The sequence below is a fragment of the Pungitius pungitius genome, chromosome 4 (assembly GCF_949316345.1).
Source record: "Pungitius pungitius chromosome 4, fPunPun2.1, whole genome shotgun sequence".
Lineage (NCBI taxonomy): Eukaryota > Metazoa > Chordata > Actinopteri > Perciformes > Gasterosteidae > Pungitius > Pungitius pungitius.
The window spans coordinates 6,697,654-6,725,373 of record NC_084903.1 but is presented as its reverse complement, the minus strand read 5'-3'; the positions used below and the strand labels follow the sequence as shown (position 1 = coordinate 6,725,373).

The following is a 27,720-nucleotide window of genomic DNA, read 5'->3' as shown; positions in this document are numbered from 1 at the left end:
GGAGTTTTTTTTTTTACCGTCTGCTGGCAATAATTAAGGAGTTGCTGTTGCTAAGGAGGAATGCTGTTTTAACCGCAGAAATGAGTCAGTACAGTACACTGTTTTCAAAGTTCATGTTTTATATTGGTCACCTGTTAATCAAGCTCCCTGCGAAGGGTCAATTGCATGCTTAAAACAGAGCATAACGGTTAAAGCCCAGCCCATTTCAAGACAACCCGACAACTTACGGGTAAAATCTTCATACTTACGGTTAAGCCCCGCCCACTTACGGGTTAGGCCCCGCCCAATCCGAGTACAGATACGGATACAGATAATTCATATGGTTCAACAGATACTGATACAGTTACAGATAATACTGTACTCGCTCATCCCTACTCAGTACAACCTGAGTGTGGCCTGGGTTTAGTCTTAGTGGAGCCTGAGTTTATCCAGATCATTTATTCTATGTTTATTACTATTAGTCAAATGTGTCATTCTCTCAGTTCAACTACATGTAAAACGCGTAAAAAACATGTAAAAACACGTATGCAGCACACAATTCTTTGTTTGAAAACATTTAAATACATTTAATTTCCCCCTCTCCCTTTTCTCACCAGCCTGGCATTCTGTCTCTTTCTCGGCATCGGTACATCCACAATGGGCAGCTCAGCGTGTTTGGGGTAAGCCTTGGCCATGCAGTTTCTGGGTAGACTGCCTCTAGGGACGATGGCTGTGATTTTTACCCTCTCACAACCCTTGACGGAGCAGAAGGCAAACTGTTCCTTGTCATTATGGGCTTTGACCTTCAAGAAGAGCAGCCTGCAATACACAATACAGATTTAGACAATATAAACATAAACAGCTTCTGTACTTAAAACATATGGGACCTTTTCAATCTAATTACCCCTTTTAGTTCATTCCTTACTTAAATGCATGGCATTCACCGAAAGGAAAAAACACGTTTGGATCGACCTATTCTTAGTTCTACCCGTTTCTGTTCTGTGCTACAATAACAGCTAAGTAGGCAGAATTGTCGTACCCTTTAGATAGTTGATAGAGATAGTAGATAGTAACAGCAAGAGAACATAAAAGTGACGCTCCAAAAATGACTTGTACGTTTACACTAACCGTAAACGTAAGTTAATACAAAGGACGTTCGTGACTGGAGGGGATACTCAAAAACCCCTAAAAGCATCAACAGTAAAAACCTTTATTCATTTAATTTAAATTAACATGATATCTACACAAATGTTTTTATATTTAAAACATGGCCTATGTTTTCTGTGACTAAATTGTGGTGGACCTGGACCCCTTTGTTATGGACCCTGCTACTCGTACGTGGCTAACTGAGTTAGCCAGATCATTTTCAGGAAAAGATGAAAAAAGTAGATCAGGCTTTTCGGTTGCCCGAAGCAAGTTGGGCTACATCACCATAGCAACACATCAACAAACTTGAACCTGCTGCGGTGCAGGTTCATTTGAGACAGCTGGATTAGTTGGCTACTACCCCGGAAAAAAGGGTTGCTCTAATCCTCATTGACGAAGGAGCAATATCAGTTAGATTCACATTTTTTAGGGAGAGAGATCTCCAAGATCATAAAGATCTGTGATGACGTCTTGTACGAGCGCTAACAATATTGGAAGACAAGGAATAATTTATTCACAAGACTTTCTGGAGCCATAACGTTACATGAACACCACACGCTGTAATTCAATTCAATTCATTTTATTTTGTATAGCCCAAAATCGCAAATTACAAATTTGCCTCAGAGGGCTTTACAGTCTGTACACATGCAACATCCTCTGTCCCGAAACCCTCACATCGGCACAGGAAAAACTCCCCAAAATATGAAAAAAACCCTTCAATGGGGAAAAAAGGGAAGAAACCTTAGGGAGAACGTCAGAGGAGGGATCCCTCTCCCGGGATGGACAGACTGCAATGGATGTCATGTGTACAGAATCAACAATGTAAAAGATGTACAATACATTCAATTTCTCTAACTGAAATGATACAAGTAATTGCAAGTAGCAGAAGAGGTGTACGGCAGGACCACTGCAGGGACAACCTCCATCAGATCGAACCACCATCCACAGAGGCTTCTGTGGGGAGGGAGAGCAGAAAGATGTTGGTTTTTGATGACAGTAATATGAATCATATTTAAAGTAATGATGATGGCAGTAGCAGGTGTCAGCAGAGCCATGAGCCAGGAGTCAGAACCGGGGTCCGCACGAAACTATGATCCACGGAGACCTGCTAGGCGAGAAAGCACAAAAAACTCCCGGAAAGAAGCTTAATTAGTGATGTACATTAATAAAGCATGGATGATTGTGGGAGGAGAGAGTGAGAGTGAGAGAGGGGCTCGGTGTGTCCTAAGAAGTCCCCCGGCAGTCTAAGCCTAGAGCAGCTTAACTAAGGGCTGGTCCAGGCTAACCTGAGCCAGCCCTAACTATAAGCAATATCAAAGAGGAACGTTTTAAGCTTTATCTTAAATGAACTGACCGAGTCTGCCCCCCGGACTGAAAGTGGAAGCTGGTTCCACAAAAGAGGAGCTTGATAACTGAAGGCTCTGGCCCCCATCCTACTTTTTAAAACTCTAGGAACCACAAGTAGCCCAGCATCTATGGAGCGTAGATGCCTTGTAGGACAATACGGTGTAACAAGCTCTTTAAGATAAGACGGTGCCTCACCAGCAAGTGCCTTGTAGGTGAGGAGAAGTACCTTAAATTCTATTCTTGATTTAACAGGAAGCCAGTGCAGAGAAGTTAATACAGGAGTTATATGATCCCATTTCTTAGTTCTTGTTAATACACGTGCTGCAGCATTCTGAATCAGCTGGAGAGGTTTAAGCGATTTACAAGAGCAGCCTGATAACAAAGAATTACAGTAATCCAGTCTAGAAGTAACAAATGCATAGCAATATATTTTTAAGTTGTTTAAGTTATAACCTTTGCTTTCTTCATCCGACTTTTCTGCTGTAATGTAATTGTGTTTACTTGTGCATGCATTTAAGGTGTCAGCTGCTGTTATTTGACGTGCTACCGACAGGAGGGCAACACGAGCATCGCCTGTCCCACAAACTGTCTGTCTCATTGATCTGGCATACTGCTCAGCCCTAACGGTATGAGATTTTCTCAAGTCATCACATCGTGCCCAGCGGTCAGAGCTACGTGTCTTACATGTGTTGAGATTGAGTTATTGTTATAACAACAATGAATAACCCACAACAAATACTCTTTAACAAGGTAAAACACTACAACAGCTTGTGACTCAACAATTTGTAACACTAATAATTGTACATTTATAAAAAATTACACTACCGAACTACATCCTGGGTACAGCTCACAACAAGAAGTAACTTGTACCAAAGAGAGGAGCTGTGTCTGTTTGGAAGTTTTTTGGTTTTGGTAAATCCTACGCAAGTTACGTTAGATCAGAAAGTGATTTATTGCAACCTCTGGTTGCAAAACTAGCAACCACAACAAGCTAACGAGCTAAATGGCTAACACGGTAACAAGCAGGCCAGTTACGAGCAAGTTGGCCAGCGAACGGTGAACAACTGTTCGGGGTCAATGAATTAATGTGTTTACTTGAAAAAGCTATAACGTCAGAATCTTTCTAAATATTGTGATATGGATTTTTGGTCATAAAGCACAGCCCTAATATCTCTCACATTGTCTCACACACTGTCTCTCATATTGTTCCAGAGAGGGTCTTATACTGTACATATCTGTCTTTTGATGCAGAGAACTCCTAGAAAGTCACTGCATGTCATGCTCTTCATAAAGTTCTGTCCCTTTATTTGTCGCTTAATAAACTTCTGGATAATTCATGTTTCACTTTGTCAATAATGAATAATAGATACATACTGATTCACCAATGCACAGATTCAGTTTTAACCCCTGACCCCCCCCCCCCCTCAAGGGCCGGATTCCACGGGTTCGTGGTCTCCTCCCCCCGGGCTCTTTCTCCTCGGGTTGAGGAGGTCCCGGAGCTCGAGGCACGCCTTCTGGTAGCTCCTGGGACCGAAAACAAAGTTGGTCCTGTGCTGCCAAAATGGGCTCCTCACATTAAGGTAGTCGGAGCCCAAATCGCTCCACGAGTCTACTGGGTCGCGTCATTCTGTCAGGAGAGGTGCTGGTGCAGGCTGAAGGAGGCAGGACCCAAACGCAGGCTTCTCAAAGAGGTGCTCTTTATTCAAAACAAAACCGAGACGTGCTCCAACAACGGTTGAGACTTAACACAACATAGACAATGATGCGACAGGGGACAACAGGCACACAAGGCTTAAATACACAAGGGAGGTGCAGGTGATTGGACACAGGTGAAAAGCGGCCGTGAGCGCAGGCCCCCCTGATGGTTGATGTACGAGACCACCGATGTGTTTTCTGACCTGACAAGAACATGCTGGTTCGTCAAGGCTGGGCGGAATTGTTTCAGCGCCTGAAACACTGCCAACATCTCCAGCTGGTTTATAATGTTGCCACAGCCCCGAGGCTGAGTGACCACTCATGATCGCACCCCAGCCCATGAGGGAAGCGTCTGTCGTGAGAGTGACACGGCGACAGATCGCTCCAGGCCTGCATTTCTGCGGTTAAAACAGCATTCCTTCTTAATTCTTATGTTCATTTATGTTTATCACTCATTATTCTCATCAGTATCACTGATGATCATGAGAGAGAGAGGGGAAGTGTGTGTGTGTGTGTGTGGCTTAATTTGTAATATTTAGGGTCTGTGCCGACTGAAAGTCGGGCGAAAGCCCTATTGATATTGCAAGAATTCTTATTATTATTTCGCCACTTCGATCGCACTTTTGGGGACTTCATCATGTTCAAAAACTCTTTTACCGATTGACCTGGAACCTTTTCACACAGGTGCTCACAGGTGGAAGCGCTCTACCAAAAAATCAATCATGGTATGCAAATGCGCCTACCGTTTTATGTCATTTTGAATTTTGTGAAAAACACGTTTTTGCGAACTCCTCCCAGACGCTTGGTCCGATTTTTACGAAATCTTCAGCAAAATGATCATTGGCTCAATGCCATCGAAAGTTATTGAAAGAATGTTGATATCTCATTTTTCAATAAAGTTATGGACCAATGAAGTTTGTAGGAGTGTGTCCTGAAAATTGAAAGGCCTATAACTTTTTTTTTAACGTCAATTCTCACCAAATCTTTAGAAAGGTTCACATTAAGTCTTAAACCATTCCCAAATTTTCTCAGAATATTTGGGTATTAGGGGGCGCTATAGTGATTCTCTGTATTTTTTGCATTTTCCTTCAATTTTTGCATTTACAAACGAACGAACTCCTCCGATAGTTTAAATCCGATCCATTTCAAAATCTGGCAAGTTGATCCTGACAACCGTGTGGTCAAAAGTTATTAAAATCAAGAGTTTTCATAAAACTACCGGGGCGTGATCGTGCGTCCAGTTTGGACAATATTGGACAAAATGTTATAACTCCAAGGAACATTGATATTTCTGGCTAGAAATGTTTATTCATGATGCTTGTGTAGGCCTATAAGTAATGCCATGCAGTGATTTTTGAAAAAGTATAGCGCCATCTATTGGCTTAGGTCAATGTAAATTTCTACAGTCAGATGTCCATTACCTAGCCCTTTAATCTGATCTACTTCAAATCTGTGAATATAAGCCTTAAGACCATGATGATAGGTCACAGTGAAAATTGGGAGTTTCGGACAAACTTTGTTGCCGTGACGACACCATCCTCGCATGTTCAAGCACATCTTCTGAGCCTTGGCAAACTCAAAAACTCTTTAAAACCTCTATGAGTGTCCTAGGTGATGACCTTTACAGACCTGATGTGGAGGTTTGGATCAAAAGTGAAAAATTGCCTCCATAGCGCCCCCTGGAAGTTTTCCAGTTCTTAGTGTGAACACTCCCTGTAGTTTTGTAAGAGAGTCACCAGACCTATTTGAGGGACGTTCCGACTTACAAGATTGTATCAGAGCAGATAGCTCACTTGCAGAGCTCTTGACCCCTGGTGATGGAGATGTGGGTTTGATTGCTGGAATGGCATACTTTTTTACCTCTATTTAGGTTTTGCACTTTGTACATCGCCACAACTTATTTAATAAGACACCTCATGTGACTTAAAATGTCTTTAATGAATCCAATGTAATATTCGTTCAGTATGCAGGGGCAGTGATTTAATTTGTCATGTTTTACATATTTTGTTTTTTTTACATGAGAAGATGGTTTGGTACATGCTGAGTTATTATTATTAGGGCCTGAGCCGACTGAATGTCGGGCGAAACTGATGTGGAGTTTTGGATCAAAAGTGAAAAATTCCCTCCATAGCGCCCCCTGGAAGTTTTCGACAAAACAGCGCCGGCACCCTGTTTGTTAAAAAATCACTACACTTGTAGGTCAAATGTATTACGGGGAGACTTAAAAAAGTATCTGAGGACTATGTTCTAAAACAAACAGGAAGTCAGTTATAATTTCATTAGTGTGAATATTCCCTCTATTTTTTGCAAAGAGGCGTAAACCCATTTTGTGTTGAATGAATTATAAAGACTCGTGACAAGTGTTGCTGTGATTCTTGCTCTTCAGACTCTACCTTTATTTTACAGGAATACATCTTTTTGTTATTGTGGTCATCGTGCCTGAGACCCGTAACAATTACTCTGCGATCTCCATCAACTGTCTCTGCTACATTTCATTTTCTTTTTGCAGGTCTTTTGCAGCTCGGCAACAGCCTAGTGTTAGTGGATTCCGTTTATGAAACCACAGACTGAGGTTTGAATACCAGCCCCGAGAGTGATTTATTTTGTCTCTTTAGTCTCTTTTTGACCCGCTACTCCGGGTGACCGCTGCCCCCCCGACATGCAAGGAGAGGCGAAGGCCCGTTCACCGCTGCTTGCAGCTTTAATAATATTTAGTTATTTAACACAACTAGTCAACGTCAGACACTGAGTGCGTAAAGAGAGCCAGCAGACGGTAAAAAAAAACCTGATGACCGGCAGAGAGAGAAAGAGAGAGAGAGTAGATGAGTGCGTGAAATTAAAAAGAAGAAACTGGTTAGAGCCAACTGAAAAAAAACAGTGCAGCCAGAGCAGAGACGCATACCATACATTCCTATTAATTGGCAGAATCTAATGGTTCACAGAATCCTGTTATCTCCTATTATTATTACTCTGAGATCCAGAAGCCATTCTTATCTTGCTGATTCAAGATGGCACTGCAGATGGCTGCCTCTGTGTTTCGGTGCTTTTTGTTTTTTTGTGGGTTTTTTGTCGTTGTTTTTCCTGTTTTTGTCGTTGTTCCGGAACGGAAATAGACCCGACCCGTCCTCGGATGTAGGAACCTTGGACGCAGCCGTGGGCCCTGATACCTACTTGAATGGTTTCTCTTCCATCAACCTAGATCAACTGACCTCTACAATTTTGAAATCCAACTCTTCCACTTGTCTCCTGGATCTGATTCCAACTAAGCTGCTTAAGGAAGTTTTTCCGTTAATTGGCACATCCCTACTGGATATTATGAATCTGTCTTTGTTGACAGGACATGTACCACAGTCCTTCAAGACAGATAGATAGGACAGCTCCGCTCGGGCCACCCGGCACCCGCGCGCACACTGGTCTTATGCGTCACAAATTCACAACAATCGGGACGCTATCCATGTTCGATCGCGCTGTTATGCCAACACTTCCGGTGGACGCTTCTTCGTTGGTGTTCAGCGGTTTCTATTTCCGGTCGGCACCAGCAGACTGAGAATCAAAACTAGGAATCGAATTTTAAACTTTTGAACGATACCGGGTAAATTGCAAAGAGAGTCTCGATTCCATCGATTCTCGATCATCGAGGACCACCAATGTTGGTCACGGAGTCCCACAAGGTTCTATGCTTGGACCGATTATATTTACCCAGTACATGCTCCCTTTGGGCGAAGTTATCAGAAAACACCGCATAAACTTCCATTGTTATGCAGACGATACGCAACTGTATCTATCGATCAAGCCAGAAGACACCAACCAGCTTGTTAGACTTCAGGATTGTCTTGGAGACATCAAAACTAGAGATGAGCGAGTACAGCATTATCTGTATCTGTATCTGTTGAACCATATGAATTATCTGTATCCGTATCCGTACTCAGACTGGGCGGGGCCTAACCCGAAAATGGGCGGGGCCTAACCCGGAAGTAGGAAGGATTTACCCCGTAAATTGTCGGGTTAAGCCTTTCTGCGGTTAAAACAGCATTCCTTCTTAATTCTTATCACTGATGATCATGAGAGAGAGAGGGGAAGTGTGTGTGTGGCTTAATTTGTAATATTAATATTTAGTTATTCAACACAACTAGTCAACGTCAGACACTGAGTGCGTGAAGAGAGCCAGCAGACGGTAAAAAAAACTGATGAGAGAGAGAGGGAGGGAGAGAGAGAGAGAGAGAGAGAGAGAGGTCAGTGCGTGAAGTAAAAAAAAAAAACTGGTTAGAGCCGACTGAAAAAAAAAACTCCGACAGGCAGAGACGCAACGCGAGTCGCATTCTTAAGCACCACGTCTTAACAAGCCCCACGTTTACCTGAACTCTACTAGTTAAGAACAACAAACCGAAGTAAAAAAAAATAAAGGCGAAGAAATCGTTTAAATTTATCGGGAAAGACCGAGTGACTGAGGGAGGGAGAGAGGAGTTCTGTGTGTGAGTGAGCCGAGCGGGACACAGCAACACAAACAGTATGTGTGTAGGGGAGGGGCCCTATGACTACCAGCCAATCACAGAACGCAGACACAGACAGCTACCCAATGAGGACTTTTATTCAATCCGAGCACAGATATTGCCTCGTATTACTCGTATAATACTCGTACTCGGCAAAAGTGCTTTATCCGTACCGGATACTCGTTTCAGCCGAGTATCCGGCTCATCTCTAATCAAAACTTGGATGACCTGCAACTTCCAGGTGTTAAACTCGGAAAAAACGGAAGTTATCATGATAGGCCCAGAGCGCCTTCGAAGTCAGCTGTCACTATGGATGGAATTGCTCTGGTATCCAACAGCACCGTCATAAATCTTGGAGTTCTCTTCGACCAGGATATGTCCTTCAACTCTCATATAAAGAAGACTTCAAGGACTGCCTTTTTTCATCTACGTAATATATCGAAAATCAGGAACTTCCTGTCTCAAAGTGATGCAGAAAAACTAGTTCATGCATTTGTTACTTCTAGACTGGATTACTGTAATTCTTTGTTATCAGGCTGCTCTTGTCTATCGCTTAAACCTCTCCAGCTGATTCAGAATGCTGCAGCAGATGTATTAACAAGAAGTAAGAAATGGGATCATATAACTCCTGTATTAACTTCTCTGCACTGGCTTCCTGTTAAATCAAGAATAGAATTTAAGGTACTTCTCCTCACCTACAAGGCACTTGCTGGTGAGGCACCGTCTTATCTTACACCGTATTGCCCTGCAAGGCATCTGCGCTCCGTAGATGCTGGGCTACTTGTGGTTCCTACAGTTTTAAAAAGTAGGATGGGGGCCAGAGCCTTCAGTTATCAAGCTCCTCTTTTGTGGAATCAGCTTCCACTTTCAGTCCGGGGGGCAGACTCGGTCAGTTCATTTAAGATAAAGCTTAAAACGTTCCTCTTTGATATTGCTTATAGTTAGGGTTGGCTCAGGTTAGCCTGGACCAGCCCTTAGTTAAGCTGCTCTAGGCTTAGACTAGGGGGAAACACCGAGCCCCTCTGTCCTTCCACAATCATCCATGTTTTATTAATGTACATCACTAATTAAGCTTCTTTCCGGGAGTTTTTTGTGCTTTCTCGCCTAGCAGGTCTCCGTGGATCATAGTTTCGTGCGGACCCCGGTTCTGACTCCTGGCTCATGGCTCTGCTGACACCTGCTACTGCCATCATCATTACTTTAAATATGATTCATATTACTGTCATCAAAAACCAACATCTTTCTGCTCTCCCTCCCCACAGAAGCCTCTGTGGATGGTGGTTCGATCTGATGGAGGTTGTCCCTGCAGTGGTCCTGCCGTACACCTCTTCTGCTACTTGCAATTACTTGTATCATTTCAGTTAGAGAAATTGAATGTATTGTACATCTTTTACATTGTTGATTCTGTACACATGACATCCATTGCAGTCTGTCCATCCCGGGAGAGGGATCCCTCCTCTGACGTTCTCCCTAAGGTTTCTTCCCTTTTTTCCCCATTGAAGGGTTGTTTCATATTTTAGGGTGTTTTTCCTGTGCTGATGTGAAGGTTTCGGGACAGAGGATGTTGCATGTGTACAGACTGTAAAGCCCTTTGAGGCAAATTTGCGGTCGGTTTGTCAACATTCAGCCTTCGTAACAGTTTGCTCCGTGGATGGAGATGTGAGGTGTAGTTCACGGACCGTCAGACCCTCCAGCACCGGGCAGTCAGCTCATCTCTGCCCGCAGAGAGCAGCCTGTTTTCGGCGAGTCTTCTGTGAAATGCTCCGCCGGTTTTCATGTCTCCGTAGCGGTTATACATGAGATTTAACTGTACTATAATGAGTCATCATAAGTTTTAATGTTGTTCACCGGTAACGTGTTTGAGGACAGAGTTTAGATTCATAACTTCATGGTTAAATGTAACTTTAACGTATTGTCTGTATCCGCAGAGTGCAGCTTGTTTATTGTCAATCATTGTGCATTAAAACTAACGATGTTTTTATTAAAGGATACGAGGAGACCGTCATCGAGACTCTAAACCGGCAGCAGAACTTCAGCTTCAAAGAAACTCTGAAGCTCTGAATTATAATAATAATGAATAAAAAAATTCCACATATGAATTATTGTATAGTTCTCTGTAAGATCTTTGATGTGTGGTCAGCAGCTTGCTGTACGAGGACCACTACACTGATTATCAGCCTCTTGATGTTTGAGTAACAAGACAAACGGGAGGTGTGTGTGCATTCAAATATTTTGGTATAATAGTTTATTTTTTGTTACTGTATCCAACCTCCTCCTCCTAAAATAATGAAGCTAATTATTTTATGACTGATTATATATATATATATGGTGCTCAATATTATATATACCATTTCTAATTTTAAATGAAAATGAGACGCTTGTTAATAGTAAAATATTTAAGTCAAAAACTAAATTAAAACGTATTAGCAAGACCAGCTGACGTGGTGATGTCATCAAGTCAGCTGCTGTTCCAATTGCGGAAATGACCGTTCTCCGTTCTCCCGAACCTGCGAGTCAGGACTCCCGAGTCTGTCTCCCGAGTCTATTCTCGCGGGAACGCAAGTCCGTTCTCGCCGTCTCGGGTATTGAGAAAGGGCCAGACACTCCGCTGCATTAGAGAAAGTCCCTTCAAAATAAAATCCCAGGATGATTTTTTTTTTTCTTTTTTTCGTGCAATGGCCCACTACAAACGGGTCTGCGACCCACTAGTGGGTCGGGACCCACCAGTTGAGAAACACTGATTTAGATGATAAACCCACTGTGGAACAACCCCAGCTGAGTTATTTCCAACTTTTATTCTTTCCTCTGTGGAACTACTTGACATTCAAGTCAAAGGTTCTCGCACACCGCTGCCAGGCAGGCATCATTCTCTCCAACGTGCGCTCATTGTGCAACAAACTGGACGAACTTCAGCTGCTGGTGAGAAGATGCAGAGACTTTTCTTCATCCTCAGTTTTGTGCTTAATGAAGACCTGGCCCTATGGATCGATACCGGACTCCGCGCTCCAGCTGGCGGGCTTACAGCTGCTCAGAATGGACTGCGACACGGAGCTCTCCGGCAAGACGAAGGGTGGAGGAATCTGCTTCTACCTCAACAACGGCTGATGCAACGACGTAACAGTGATCCTGCAACACTGTACTGCTCTGGAATCTTTTATCATCAACTGTAAACCCTTCTACTCTCCCCATGAGCTCACTTTATTCATCCTGGTCTGTGATGAAAAAAACTACTACTCAGAAAACTATGTCTGCAGAAGGATCGGGCATTTAGCAGTGGGGACAAAGACTTGGACACAGTCAAAAAACAGGTTTAGCAAGGCGTTGAGAGAAGCTAAATGACTGTACTCTGAGAAACTCCAACAACACTACTCAGCTAATGACTCTGCTTCTGTTTGTAGAGGCTTTAAACACCTCACAAACTAAAAGCCGAAACCCCCCCATTCCACGAATGACCTCCGACTGGCAGACGAGCTGAATGAGTTCTACTGCAGATTTGAAAGACAATGTCCTGACTCCATCCCCCGTAGCTCCACCACCCCCCCTGCCCCATCAGTAGCTCACCCCTTTGGATTACCCTCCCCTCCACCACCCCCAACGACACTCTCTATCCTGGAGATGGTTGTTAACCGGCTCTTTGAAAGACAGAACCCCCGCAAAGCAGCCGGTGCGGACTCAGTCTCGCCCCGCACCCTGAAGCATTGTGCTGACCAGCTGTCTCCTGTGTTCACCGCCATCTTCAACATCTCCTTGGTGCCACGTTCCAGCCTGCTTCAAGGCCTCCACCATCATCCCTGTTCCCAAGAAACCCAGGATCACAGGACTGAATGACTACAGGCACGTCGCCCTGACTCTGTAGTCCTTGAACGGATAGTGCCGTCCCACCTGAAGACCCTCACCGACCACCTCCTGGATCCCCTGCAGTTCACCTACAGAGCCACCAGCTCGGTAGGCTGTTGACGATGCTGTCAACATGGCCCTCCACTTCATCCTCCAGCATCTGGAATCCCCAGGAACCTACGCCAGGATCCTGTTTGTGGACTTCAGATCTGCCTTCAACACTATCATCCCGTCTCTGCTTCAGGACAAACTCACCCAGCTGCACATGCCCGACTCCACCTGCAAGTGGATCACTGACTTCCTGTCCGACAGGAAGCATGTCTCTGCCTCTCGGTCCATCAGCACCGGTTCCCCCCAATGCTGCGTTCTTTCCCCTCTGCTCTTCTCCCTGTACACCAACAGCTGCACCTCCAGTCACCAGTCCGTCAAGCTCTTGAAGTTTGCGGATGACACCACCCTCATTAGACTGATCTCTGGTGGGGATGAGTCCCCCTACAGGTGGGAGTCTGACCACCCGGTGATGTGGTGCAGCCAGAACAACCTGGAGCTCAATGCCCTGAAGACAGTGGAGATGGTTGTGGACTTCTGGAAGTACGCACCCCGACCCTCCCCCATCGCCTTCATCGAGTCCATCCTCTGCTCCTCCATCACCATGTGGTACGCTGCAGCCACAGCCAAGGACAAGGGCAGGTTGCAGCGTATCATCCGCTGTGCAGAGAGGGTGATTGGCTGCAATCTGCCGTCACTCCAGGACTTGTCGCATCCAGGACTTTGAAGCGGGTCAGTAGGATTGTAGCCGACCCCCCTCACCCTGGCCATAAACTATTCGTGCCCCTTTCCGCAGGCAGGAGGCTGACAGTTTCTTCCCTTCGGCAGTCGGGCTCAACAACAGAGCCCGGGTCCCCCCCTCACTGACTTTGTCTCCTCTATAAGACATCCTATTTTCATTTCCCCTCTGCTCTTTCCATTATACACATGTTGTTCCTGTAAAGACAAGATCTTGTAACCACTAAAAAGTGCTAGAAAGAATCTTAGGTGACTAAATTTAGTTCTTTAAGTATAATTTTAGATGAATTTGAATCTTGGTGTTTAATTTATATTGAGATAAGTGTTGTTCTATGATGATCACACAAAAAGACAACATAGTTCAATTGTATGGAGTAGAACCTGGATTTGTAGCCATCATTCCTCAGTATTCTTATTTGAAACTAAGTCAATGAGAAACCTGCACACTGCAGATCACAAGCAGCCAATCATACATGGAGCCACACTCATTTGAAAGAGTTGAAAGGTAAAATAATTAGCCAAATTTCACATAGGAAGACAATCAGGATCACTTAGCCACTTCATGCTTTAATTGTCCTTGGCTCTCTGTGTTCCTGATTGCTAAGGCATTTACCCCCAAATGACTTGTACTAAAATCTAAATATACTGTTGGTTTGTCTACAACTTTTCAGATTGCTGTTTTTGTTCTTTGATGAATATACATGTATTGCTTTTACACTAACTGTTGTTTGGTTAGGGTTGATATTAGTGTTGAAAGTGAAGGGTGCTTGTGAAATGAGGCATTTTAAGTGAATGTCTGACCCAGTGTCTTCCTCCCAGTAGTAGTATCCTCTCGCCAGATGGGAGTGGTTGATCTTCTCTATCTGTGTTGTACTCATGAAAACGCCAGTCTTGCGGGTCTGCTTGGTCAGGCGGTTGTGGATGTCCGAGACGACGGTGAAGGTGGTGCCTTGTGGGTAGCAGAGGCCCACGCTGATCCAGTCATTTCTGAAACACCCAGAACACAGTACGGCTTTCACTTCAGCACACACACATTGACTACCTTCATCTAATCACATGATTTCTGAGAAGCGCTGAAAGATATTGTGAATTATGAGAAAGGCGTCAATTTAGATGAACATTTGTTATTTATGGCTTTAGGTTTTTTCAGTCTGGAGACCTGCTGCTTTTTTGTTTTTAAACAGAGTCTGGCAATGTGTAATTGGTTTTCTACTGCTTTCCAATGTTTTGGAGAAATCAAAAAAGCACAGCACAGATTAGAAAACTGCCATTTGGGTAATGTTTCCTTGTATGTATGTTATCCTTAAAATTAGCATTATATACTCGATAAAATAATCAAAAATGCTGCAGTTTTTTCGTTTTTCTATTCAACTTTTCAATAATAATCGATAATGCTTCATGAGTTTTTCAGACTGTTTCTGCAATTTCCTGTCTATATGGCGGGCTAAAGCGGGGACTGAAAACCTAGTGGAGAGCAGCTTCAGAATCTGGTTCTGTCAGCATTTGGACATTATACTCACTAGAAGCCACCTTTCGTTTCTCCGCATCAATATTCGGGACACTCTTTTAGAATAGGAGCTGCAATGTCAGCCTCAAACCAAGGCATCCCATTGACAAGCCTGCAGCAGATGGGGAGGTGGTCCTCCTCCGCAGTGACGTCATACATTCGGCCCAACCTCACTACCATCCTTACACTTGTCTCCCTTGCGGTGGCCTCAAAGTAAAGAGTTATTCCCTAAGTTAACGTGACCTGGCTTAACGTGTCTGTTTCCTAGTCTAATTGGACCACATAAATATGCCCAAAAGACGTATGATTGGCCTGTCAAGCTCACAACAATTTGTTTCACGGTCTCTCACACCTCAACTCCACCTTGTCTCACGGTCTCACAGGATGAGTAAAGCTGACTACCTTTCTTCTTCGCGGTCTTACGGGGCCAGTCAAGCTGTCTCTGAATCTGAATCATCTCTGAACTGCTCTCCGCCACTCTCCACCTGGACTCAACCCTCACCTCACCTGATGACCTCACAAACTACCTCAACTCCACCTTATCTACCTCCCTCAACACTCTGGCCCCCTTCAAAACAAAAACTGTCACTTTCAACACCTCTTCACGCTGGTACACACCTGCACTCCGGAAACTAAAACAAACTGGCCGCCAACTTGAACGTCTGGCAAAGAAATCATCCCTCACTCTCCACCATGAAGCCTATAAACTCCATCTCACTGCCTACAAAGACGCCCTCATTGCTGCCAAATCTGCCTACCTCTCCACCATCTTCACAGACCTCTGCAAAAAACCCAGAACCCTCTTCTCCACACTGAACAACCTCATCAACCCTCGGACCAACACCCTCCCTACCTCTACTCCGGATTTCTGCAACTCAATCCTCCACTTTTTCACTGACAAAATCAAGAACATTTACCAGTCTCTATCCCCTGTAGCTGAGATCTGAGCCTCCTCTCCCAGTTTGACCTGGTTACTCCGCCTGAAATCTCCAAACCCATCAGCTCCTCCAAACCCACCACCTGCTCCCTTGACCCCCTCCCCACTCCACTCCTGAAGTCCTGCCTCCCCGTCCTAAGCCCCTACCTTACTAACCTCTTCAACACCTCACTGTCCCTTGGAACTGTCCCTTCTGCATTCAAAACTGCCGCTGTTACCCCAATCCTTAAAAAAACCTGGTCTGGATCCCCCCTCCCTCAACAACTACCGCCCAATATCCAACCTCCCCTACCCTAGAACGTATAGTCGCCTTACAACTACAAGCCCATCTTCATGCCAATAACCAATTCGAACCCCATGAAGCCCATTCACCCAAGGTGTTCCCCAAGGCTCCGTACTCTGCCCCCTCCTCTTCATCATCTACATCCTCCCTCTTGGCCAGATACTTCGCCACTTCAACCTTGACTTCCACTGCTACGCGGACGACACCCAGATCTACCTAAAGACCAAATCCCCACAGAATCCTCCTGTAGGAGCCGCATTTAAGTTTTTGTATTTTGAATGATTTATATATATTTCTTTCCTCTTTTGTGGAATCGCAAGTGTGCGCCCTCTGTAGGTGGTGACGGTGCCACCCTTGAAAGGACCGACGGACCGTCATTGACCACAGGGCTGAGGCTGTGAACTAGGCTGTCCTCGTTTTGGGCCCGTTCAGCTTGTCATAGTGATTTTGTTTTGTGACGACCTTTTTTTGTACAATAAACCGGCAACATTGGATGGTCAAACTCCCTTTGCATTTGAATTATTGGACAGAACTGCGAGTCTTCACATTGCTTTCCTGCTTTCCTCATGGTGGTAAAATCATCAAGAACACAGGAATAGGATCTAAGGGTTTAAAGGAAAAAACTGTTTTTGCCACTACACCTCCTCTCTCTCACATCAACTCCTGCTTGTCAGCTATTAAAACCTGGATGTCACACAACTTCCTCAAACTTAACAGCGACAAAACAGAATTCCTCCTCATCGGCGAATTCCTCATTAGCAAAACCAATAACTCCACTCTCACCATCGACAGCACCATTGTCTCCCCATCTCCGCAGGCACGCAACCTTGGCGTTATCTTTGATTCCACCCTCTCCCTTGAGCCTCACATCCGCCAAGTCATTAAAACCTCCTTCTTTCACCTCCGCAACATTGCAAAAATCAGACCATCTCTCACACCCCCCGCTGCTGAAAGACTCATTCACGCCTTCATCTGCTCCAGACTGAATTACTGCAACTCACTCTTCCTCGGCATCGGCTCTGCCAACATCAACAGACTCCAATTGGTCCAGAACTCAGCCGCCCGCCTCATTACCCGCTCTAAATCCTGGCACCACATCACTCCAGTCCTGAAACAACTCCACTGGCTTCCTATGTCCCACCGGATCGCATACAAAATCCTGGTACTCACCTACAAAGCCCTTCACCATCTGGCCCCCTCATACCTCACTAACCTCCTCTGCCCGTACCAACCCTCACGGTCCCTCCGATCAGCCGCTCTCCTCTCCATTTAAAAATCCAAACTCCGCAGTTTTGGGCACTGAGTTTTCTCCAGAGCAGCTCCCAGGCTCTGGAACTCCCTACCCCTAGTTATCCGCACTTCTGAGTCCCTCACCATCTTCCAATCCCGCCTCAAGACCCATCTTTTCATCTCTGCTTATCCCTAGCCCCACGACCTCCTCTTTTCATCTGTCCCTGAATCCTGTTTATTTTGTTTTGTTTTTTATTACCCTGTCCTATAAAGCGACTTTGAGTCTCTGAAAAGCGCTATATAAAACCAATTTATTATTATTATTATTATTATTAAGATGATTATAAACCTATGGGACTTGTTCCATAGTTTTATAATTATGGGCATATGTTCCACTCAAATGAAGTACAAACTGGCACAATAGAGCTGCGGATAGAGGAGACTGCATTCTAAACTAATGAGTTCTAATTCTAATCAGTAAGAAAAGCTTATTTTCCCCATCAGCCTCAGGTGTGGCTGAAACACACTACCAACTGGTCTGAGAGATTAACCAGACAGCATTGTGAAAATTGTTATTTGTACATATTTTCAGCATTATATATTATATATTTGAAAAACTAAATTGGTATTATAAAATGTGTATTATTATTAAATGATGTATTCTTAATAGTCATCAAGTCTTCCTGCCGTGTTATTTCTAATCTAATATTGTTTTTTGTTGGGGCTCTATTTGTTTTGTTTTTTAAACATATAGTATGAAGCTGCTGTCTGCCATGAGTGTGTGAGTGCTGGCACAGCGGCTGTTTTTGATATCACTGACTTGTTGAAGTTGATGAGCCAAATGGTGACCTCAGCAGGTGTCTCCTGGTCCCAGTGGATAGTGTAGCCTTTGGCCAGTGTGATCACTGGCTGGAACTGTTGGTAGTGTTTCTTTTTCCCCAGCGCGCCCTCCAGTGTTAGGGGCCGATCAGGATACTCATCCCTCACCATGTGCATGACAAGGTCGGCAGGGTTACGTGTCTGGATGTAGATCTGGAGAAAACGGACCATGGATTCAATTTGAACAATTTGTTTTTAAAAACGGCACCCAATATCAATATATTTATAGATTTAATCGAAATGTGTTCAATCGTGATGAATACAGATTGGGAGTATCACTTACCTATCAATGGCTCTCAACATAGCAAAGGAAAACATTCCATGTCATTAAGCTGACGCTTTTATCCAAAGCGACTTACATTATAATCCATGCGTACATTTTGCCTGGGGAGCAATTAGGGTTTGGTCTGTTTTATTTTGTAGTTTCCTGCCTCTTGTGTGCACCAAATGGGTTAGCTTCACTTCCTGCCTTGTCCTGTCTTGTCTTCCCCTCGGATTGTCTGCCGTGTCCGTGATTGTTTCCACCTATGTCCAATCACCTGCACCTTCCCCACTATATTTAAGCCATGTGGGTCTTTTGGCCCTTGTTGCGTCATTAATGTTCATCCTGAATGTCGTCATGTTGTATGTGAGTGCCGGATCCCTGTCCTTGTTGGCTTTCATTAAAGTACTTTTGGTTTGCAACTCTGCTATTGAGTCCTGCTTCTGCCTACTCACTCGCTGTGACAGTTTAAGTTTTGGGCACAGAAGTATTGGCCAATTCATCAGCTTTTGTTTTAGGATAATGTAATAAAGCCACAGATCCAAGACAACCAAACAATCTTTACTACACTCTAATTGCTGATTTTAGCGAATCATTCCCACAATCAAAATATATTGGTGATATCCGTGTGCTACTTCTGCAAACCGTGGTCTTATATTGTTTTTGCTACTCAGATGGTTCAGTCAAGTTTGACCTAGATGGTAATTTATTCAAAAATATTAGGAAATTGATGTTTTTATTTTTTTTCATATAAAAATATTATTGTTAGGCTGACATTTATTCCATGGTAGGATAAGATAAGAAAATGATGAAAAACAGCATTTTATTATCCACTATATATCCAATCATGTTAAAAAAAACTATGATTGGGACATGGAAATATACTGTATGTGATAAAGAAATGCCAAAAAGGTGCCAATTTGCAAGCAGTAGATTTGTGCTTGAGAATGTTGATTTTTGAAGATGAAAGCAAATATGTTGCACACTGTCTCACCTGTGCATAGCGGCCGCTGCAAATGGCAGCCTTCCAGTCGGGCACGTCAATGCAGTCGGGGTGACGGAGCAACCAGTTGTCCTCTTTAACCAGGAAGACTCCGGGGTACTCGCTGACTGAACCATCAATATCGTGGAAGATGGTCGTTTTGTCCCCGTCCATCTGCATCTTATTGAACCAGAGACCTGGCTCCCCAAAAAACACCCGTGAACTGATCTATAGTTGAGGAATGGAGTGATAGGCATACATTTGTAGTTGCTTGTGCGGTTTTCTATACTGTATCAATTGTATTGTCTGGTGATAAGGACTCCTCAAAAAGCCTAACAAAATACATCCAATTATTAACAACAAATCATCAAAGACGCACAAAAAAAAAATCTAAAACTTTTTCCTACATGAGGCATTATTATACACATGATGATTGATGAGGCTTGTTACAGTCTCATCAACATCAGCCTCTCCAATTTCTTGTTCCTCAATCCTCTCGCTATGAGGAAGGATCACAACTAATAGCGGGGCTTCTTTAATTTTGTAGTCATTTAAGAGCATCAGTCTTTTTGTCAATCTCAGTTTTTATAGGTCCTCATGAGTTTCTGTTCACCAAATGTCTTAATGACAATTGACCTTGATATACTAATGTCTTTACAGTGTAGTTGACTCCCCCAATAGAAAAATGTCTACTGTAGACACATTTTGTGATAAGAACATTTTCCTGGAATCGGCAAAGCATTTCCATATTTAGAGTGTATGTGTGTCATCATGACTGGGGAAAGAAGTGTGTGATGTGTTACATGAAAAATGCTTAACACTTTTAATAACTGCATGCCAGGTTGTGAATTGAATTGTAAATATTGTACTAAACTTTTCCAACACTATTATGCTCATAAAAAAACTGATGCACCTTTGAGACACCACATTTTTTTTGTTTGAGGGCCCTCACTGAGTTACACAATCCTCCTCTTGCCCGATTGGCCTGTTGTGTGATAAAGGTTGTAAATTAAAATCCAGATGCTGACTCACTGGTACGCGGTCAAAGATGATGTTAGACACATTGTTGTTGGGGCAGCTCTGCCATGAGTTGTTGAGCCTGAAGCCAAAGGCACTGGTGTGCCGTCCATCCATTGCTGTGTATTTCCGGAACGTACAATTCTGCATGTTGATAGGCCCATCATAGATCTGCATCCCTCGGATAGGAAAATCTCTGCAGGGAAACACACACACACACACACTAGCAATTTTAAGGAGTTAAAACAACTTTAGCTATATTGTAACCATTTTTTAGTCTGGATGCAAATTGGGACAAATTCAAGTGCAGACCTACACCACCCAAATTCCCCCACTCCTCTGCTCCCTTCACTGATTACCAGTGGCTGCCCACGTCCATTTCAAAACATTGGCACTAACAGATAAGGTCCATTCTACATCTTGGACATGGTCAAACCTTACTGCCCACTCACTCCTCCCTGCATCTGCCAATCAGCTCGTTGTTCCCTCACAGAGAGCTAAATTCCAACGTGTAATGGCAAAAATATATGCAACTCTTCTAAATGCTTCATTTGTACAACCAGTTTATTAGTTTATTAGTTTAATTGCAAGTGCTGAGAGGGCAAGGCCATAGTAAAGAGCTGAAGTGTTTCGCACTGATAAATGTCCCCAGCGTCCTAGCTGTAGAGACTAAAAAAAGTGGGTCATATGTGTATAACCAGATTTGTTTAAGTGTTGCCAAGGCCATGGTCAAAGAACTGATGTGTCTTACATGGATTAGATGTCCCCAGTATCCTGGCCGTAGATACTCAACAAGGTGGTCAAGGTTTCTGTTGATGCCACCGATAACTGAACTTAGGTATAAGAACTGCCTCGCTCTGTTAGGGGGCAAGGAGGTTCTTGACAGTGTGCAGAGCACGTAGTTGTTGTGACCTTTCTTCCCTTGCAAGGAAATAAACAGAGAAAGACATATTTAAGCCTTTGTTTCTTACTTTACGACTGTCTGTGCAAAATCTTCCACAACAAACGGCATCCCAACTGTGCGGCCCCAGTTCCTTAGTTCCATTGTTCGATTCAGCCAGAAGAACACACCAGAATAGGCCTGTTTAGTAAGCAGGATTTGATGCCCCCATTCTTACACTTATAAAATGCAATTCAATGTGGAAGTAATCCAAGTATTCAGAATACAATACTCAGATTAGTTAATGTATTGGTATCAGTATATGTTACAGATTACATTTTTGGGCATGCATTCTGTAACGGAATACGTTTTGAAAGTATCCTTTCCAATACCGGTGGTGGAATAAACTCCCCAATGACATCAGAACAGCAGAAGCCTATACAGTTTCAGAAGCAAACTGAAAACACTCTACCAACTATGCCAGCTCAAGATATCACTTTATTAGACTTTCATCATAGCTTCTGTGTATGAATGGTTGTGAATGATATAGCGTAAAAGAGCTTTGAGTTGTCGGAATACTAGAAAAGATATATACAAATAAATGTTAAATGGTTACTGTACTTGTATAGCGCTTTTCTGGTCTTCTGATAGCTCAAGTAACCAGAGTTACGCCAGTTTACTGGTAAACCCTCCTGGGCTCACTGTACTCACTTGTAATTAACAAGCTGTACCACCTTTGGATCAGGCTTAGGCTTTCTTTAGCCGGTCAAAGGCATTAGAATTACAGTAATGAAAAGATGATCATAAAGTGTTGAGAAGCAAATGTGTCAAGCTTTGTATGCGACTATTTGTAAAATGCACATCTATGTAGATTCCTATAAACCAGGACAAGGGCCATGGCTTTTTCACAGGAATATGACATTTACATGGGCAGACATTCAAAAACTTGACAATGACCACAATACTAGTGTTCATGAGAAATGTTAAAATACAATATCTAACTCTTTATTAACCAGTGGAACTAAAACAACAAGTTCAAATAGGCTGTAGGTGTCACATACATGCCACGGGGTAATGTTCTGTCAGTCAGGTCAGTGCCCCCAGGGCCCCAGATGTTGTTGTCAAGGAGCGGCATCCCACGATTGTCACTTTCCCCAACAAAGAGCGAGTTTTTCACCTGCTGACGAGAGCCGTCATCATCTGGAAACGTCCCTCCACTGCACACACACAGGTAAAATTAAGTTTACTGTACGCATAATAAAGATGACATGCCGATGATGTAACTACAGACTATGAACACAAAATCAGGATCAGGAATCAGGAAACGTATATTGCCATAATAAGTTGTACATACATGGAAATTGTCTTGGCGAAGCACCGTGAATGAGTAGGTTGAACATAGGCTGAGCTGCTACTGAGCCAGAAAATACATTAATATGATGAATATATTACTCCAAAATGTAAAAAACATATTGTGGTGGCGGGGTGTGGTTAGCGCGGCTGCAGGGGGCGAGAACGGGGGAGTGGTTCGGGGAACGCTGCCGGGGGTTAATTAGCGCAGCTGGGCGGCATCAGTATGATTGTGTGTTCCCCATTAAAACCGTAAGCAGGACGCGGAGTGGGGAGCGCGAGGACCCGAGAGCAGAGCGGGCTGGAGCGCCGACAGCAAGCGGTTGGCAGACAACGCTGTGTAAAAACGGCATTCTCCACTCCGTTTGGGTTATACCAATTCACCACGCTTCCCTTCGGGCTGTTCGGGGCACCGGCCACTTTCCAACGCCTCATGGACCGGGTGCTGCGTCCGCACGCTGCCTATGCTGCCGCCTACCTGGACGACGTCATCATATACAGCACCACGTGGGCGGAGCATGTGCGGCGAGTGGGCGCGGTGCTGGAGTCCCTGAGGCAGGCCGGGCTTACCGCCAACCCGGGGAAGTGTGCAGTTGGGCGGAGGGAGGTCCGGTATCTGGGGTACCACTTGGGCGGTGGGCAGGTGCGCCCCCAGGTGGACAAGACGGCAGCCATCGCGGCCTGCCCGCGGCCCAAGACGAAAAAGGAGGTGAGGCGGTTTTTGGGGCTGGCGGGCTACTACAGGAGGTTCATCCCGGGCTTTGCGGCGCTGACCAGCCCCTTAACTGACCTGACCCGGAAAGGTGCCTCAGATCCGGTCCAGTGGACGGAGCGGTGCCAGTGGGCGGTTGAGGCAGTGAAACATGCTCTCTGCGGGGAACCACTACTCCACACACCTAACTTCTCTCTCCCTTTTGTCTTGCAGACGGACGCGTCGAACAGAGGGCTGGGGGCCGTTTTGTCCCAGCAGGTGCAGGGGGTGGACCGCCCGGTCCTCTACATCAGCCGGAAGCTATCAGAGAGGGAGGCCAGGTACAGTACAGTGGAGAAGGAGTGCCTGGCCATCCGGTGGGCGGTCGACTCCCTGCGGTATTACCTCCTGGGACGCCAGTTCACCCTCTGTTCGGACCACGCCCCGCTCCAATGGCTCCACCGCATGAAGGATACAAACGCCCGGATCACTCGGTGGTATCTGGCTCTACAGCCCTTTAACTTCAAAGTGGTCCATAGGCCGGGGGCGAAAATGGTCGTGGCGGACTTCCTCTCTCGCCCGCAGGAGGGAGAGGGGGGGGAGTTGGTCCGGCCGGATGGCTCCCCGGCCTAAGTCGGGCGGTGGGGGTATGTGGTGGCGGGGTGTGGTTAGCGCGGCTGCAGGGGGCGAGAACGGGGGAGTGGTTCGGGGAACGCTGCCGGGGGTTAATTAGCGCAGCTGGGCGGCATCAGTATGATTGTGTGTTCCCCCTTTAAAACCGTAAGCAGGACGCGGAGTGGGGAGCGCGAGGACCCGAGAGCAGAGCGGGCTGGAGCGCCGACAGCAAGCGGCAAGCAGACAACGCTGTGTAAATAAAACGAATAAAGACCGAGTTACGCAGTACGACAAGTGTCCGTGCCCTCATTCCAGAGAACCCGGCAACCGATAGCCAGAGACGGCTACATATATATATATACACACAGTACATAGAATAGGACAAATACTAATTCCCTCTGCATGGCTCTGCTGGATCCGCAAGCATTACTAATGGTTTAATCTATTTGTCTAATTTTGGAGTGTGTGTGTTAGTTAGTTTTGGGTCACTACACACTACATAACAGGGAGTATTAAGGCATGGTGAAATAATATATGATGCAATAAATTAACAAAATCAATAAAATGATGTGCCTGGCTGACTGGGCAGGAGGTGCATTATATTCCAGGTCAGGGCTGTTAAACTCAATCAGAGAGAGGGCCAAAATTAAAAACTGGGACTAGGTTGAGGGCCAATCAGGGCCACCATTCAATAAACAGGACAGAAGGGATAAAGAACAAAGTGATAAAATATACATTTTTATAGGCACCATTGTTTTATGTAGATGAAGACAAAGAATTGTCTTAATAAGGCAATGAACATTTTCAAAAGTACTGAACAAAATATGGTCAAAGCAGTATAAAACAATCACATTTGATCAGAACTGTGTTTTTTGTTGTGAATGCTGGAGAAGGACAGCAGAAGAGCTCAACATACCACAGGGGTTTAAGGCAAATATTTCAAATTTTCTGACCAGAGACCATTTCAAATGGAAATATTCTTACAGGGTAACATCTTACAAATACCAACAAGAATGGATTTCATTCTTTCACAAAACTTCACAAAACCAAACAGCACTAACACACCAAAGCAGCATCAGCCATCATGGACTACTGTAAATGATTGATGGGGACCCGGCCTTCACTGTAAAGAGGGTTATGGACTCCCGACGTAGAGGGAGGGGCTACCAGTTTTTGGTAGACTGGGAGAGTTATGGGCCGGAGGAGAGGTGTTTGGTTTCCCGGCGCCTGATCCTGGACCCCAGCATGATCCGGGAGTTTTATCGGCGGAAGCCGGGAGCTCCAGGTGGACCGCCTGGTGGCGGTCGTGGGGGGCGGGGTACTGTCAGAGTCCCCTCTTCTGGACCCAGGTAAAGGCTGGTTTAGGTCTCCCTCTGGTGTATCTGGGAGAGGTTGGCCTCGCATGCACCTGTCACAGTCCTGCAATCACGCACCTGCACCGGAGCCACAATCACCAGGGGATAAGATGGAGAGCCCGACAACCTCTCGACGTCGGATCGTTACTTACGTCACGTATGTCGACCTCAGTCTTCGCGAGTCTCAGTGACCTGTACCTAGTCCAGCCGAGAGCCGGTTGTTCTTGTTTCATTCAGTGTTTATCCCATTACTTTCCTCTTGTCTCACCTCCTCGGTTAGTGACACCTGTCTGTTCCTGCACATGGGAGGACCACTGGGCACCGCGCACTATCGAGGAGACCCAGGTGAGGATCCTTTACCTGCACTCCTCATGCCCGTGTCATGGTTTTGAGCTCTTCCTGTCCCTTTTCCTCCCCCTACTGGTCTTTAGTTACTCATACGTTATTTCCACAACTCATCAGCTGAATCCCATTATCTCCCCCCCTTTCACACTAATAGTTGCACACCTGTTCTCTATGTTGTTAATTATTTCTGCTATTTCTAGTCCCCCTTTTCCTCTGTTCTCTGTCAGATTATTTCGCTACCCAAGCAGGAGGCACACTCACCTTCTGCGTCTCTTATGCTCAGTCGTGTCCTGTTGCGTCTTGTTTTTTACCTTCCAGACTCAGCGTCCGGCCCCGCCGAGTTGGAGGAGCCCCCGCTGAACAGCCGCCACCCCTGACAGCCGACTTTGTCGGGAATGACGGACAGTGAACGCCTCTTCCCATCCACCGACCTTTAGTGCCTCGTTTAACCCGAGAGATTTTCTGTTTATTTCTTGAGAAGACTTTCAGTTGTCGTTTTTGTGCCTGCCTTCGCGGCTACCCCTCAGTTACCACCTTCTGATTAAAGATTATTTATTTTTTCTGCATCCCGCTTTTGGGTCCTCTCTCCACATCACAGCCCGCCCATCACAGAATTTAATTATTTCTATCAATAGAGCTATGACGTTTTTTACATGTGTGTCTCAGGTGGAGTTTCTCCTACCTTGCCAGAGTTAGGCCAATTCCATTATCAGCAAATCTAAACAAGAAAAAGAGAACGATATTGCTGTGAGGACAGTGACAGTTAGTGGTCTCCAGTAAATACTCTCACACACACACACACACACACATGTGTCTGAAGGTTATTATAAGATGTACGATGTAGAATAATCTTAAATAATATTCAACAAATATGTGTCCAGACAAAAACATACATATCACTGTATCAATGCAGTAGGCCCACTCACTGGCAGTGATCGAGCCAGACATCTCCTCCCCTCAGCCAGGCTCCGTGGTCCTGATTCTTGAAGGCTACAAAATGTTGGATTAGGGCAGGGACTCTAGGTTTGAAGGGATCAGCATCCTGATGGGGGCCATACCTAAACAATTGAAGAGACATACAGAGAAGGGATGAAGGTGTCCACTTGTAGATTAATTGAATACCTAAGTATTTGCTGTACATGCAGGGCTGCATAGTAACTCATTACAGAATACCTACTGTGGGGAAAGTTTCTGTGCATTGTTATTGATTTTCCTTGTTTGTTTGAACCCTAAGAGCCACCGCACATTCAGAATTGTTTCTGCTATTCTAATGAATTCAATTTTATTTGCTTAGCCCAATATCGCAAACCAAAAATTTGCCTCAGAGTAATTCAAAACCGGTACAGGTTACGAAATTGACCTGTCCATTGACCTGTCATTAGAAAAGTCTAAAACCACCCTTAACGGGAACAAAAAGAGGAAATGACAAAACCTCAAGAGAAAGCTCACATAGTTATATTAATTTAAAATCAAATAAAAAACATGAGACTTAGAGTGGAAGGTTTCTGTGCATAACAATTTTTGTTGGATGACAAATTTTGGATCATGCACTGCCTTGGAATGTGTAAATAAGTAAGCAAGCATTTTTAGAATAATACATAGAGTTTGATATCATGTAAATCCAAAGGTTTACACAGTCAATTGATTTGGGTTAATATTCCCTGAGCGAGACTAAATAGCTTTTTTGGAGGAGAAAGTTTTCAGAAAAAGGAAATATATCCTCCCTTTAAAGAGCGTCAAGGAACCGAAAATGTCTTCACATTGAAATGATGAGGTTAGGTGGACACATGAGTTCGATCACACTAACCACGTGGAACTAACAGACTGTTGTTCTTCTTTCTCAATTCTCCTCGAGTTGATTTAAAAACAGTAACACTTCAACTTTAAAGTGACACTCCCTTTCAAATATTTACACCGACATGTGTTTGTTTCAACAACAGTAAAAGGGACCATAACAGACTGCAAATCCATCACGCTGAATTATAATTGTGTGATGTGACATGAGATATCATCAGGGCTGGACTGGGACAAAAAAATGGCCCACAACAATCGGTCGGACAAAACCACCAACCAGTACACTATCCTTGCGGTTCCTGTAGATATGCAT

General features: G+C 44.6%; 1 protein-coding gene across 4 annotated transcripts in view; it reads right to left on the bottom strand.

Moving 5' to 3' along the window:
* LOC119195232 (cell migration-inducing and hyaluronan-binding protein) overlaps window positions 1-27,720 on the bottom strand; it is a 172,022-nt gene that overhangs the window by 11,454 nt on the left and 132,848 nt on the right. For 3 of the 4 annotated variants that reach the window (XM_062561685.1, XM_062561687.1, XM_062561686.1), the window contains 8 exons: window positions 26,540-26,671; window positions 26,296-26,331; window positions 22,319-22,474; window positions 20,393-20,573; window positions 19,373-19,588; window positions 18,058-18,269; window positions 14,082-14,267; window positions 594-798 (listed from right to left, as the gene is read on the bottom strand). In XM_062561685.1, coding sequence (XP_062417669.1) covers window positions 594-798; window positions 14,082-14,267; window positions 18,058-18,269; window positions 19,373-19,588; window positions 20,393-20,573; window positions 22,319-22,474; window positions 26,296-26,331; window positions 26,540-26,671 — 1,324 coding nt within the window. The remainder of the gene's footprint in view (window positions 1-593; window positions 799-14,081; window positions 14,268-18,057; window positions 18,270-19,372; window positions 19,589-20,392; window positions 20,574-22,318; window positions 22,475-26,295; window positions 26,332-26,539; window positions 26,672-27,720) is intronic. The other variant, XR_009956013.1, reaches the window with a different exon arrangement.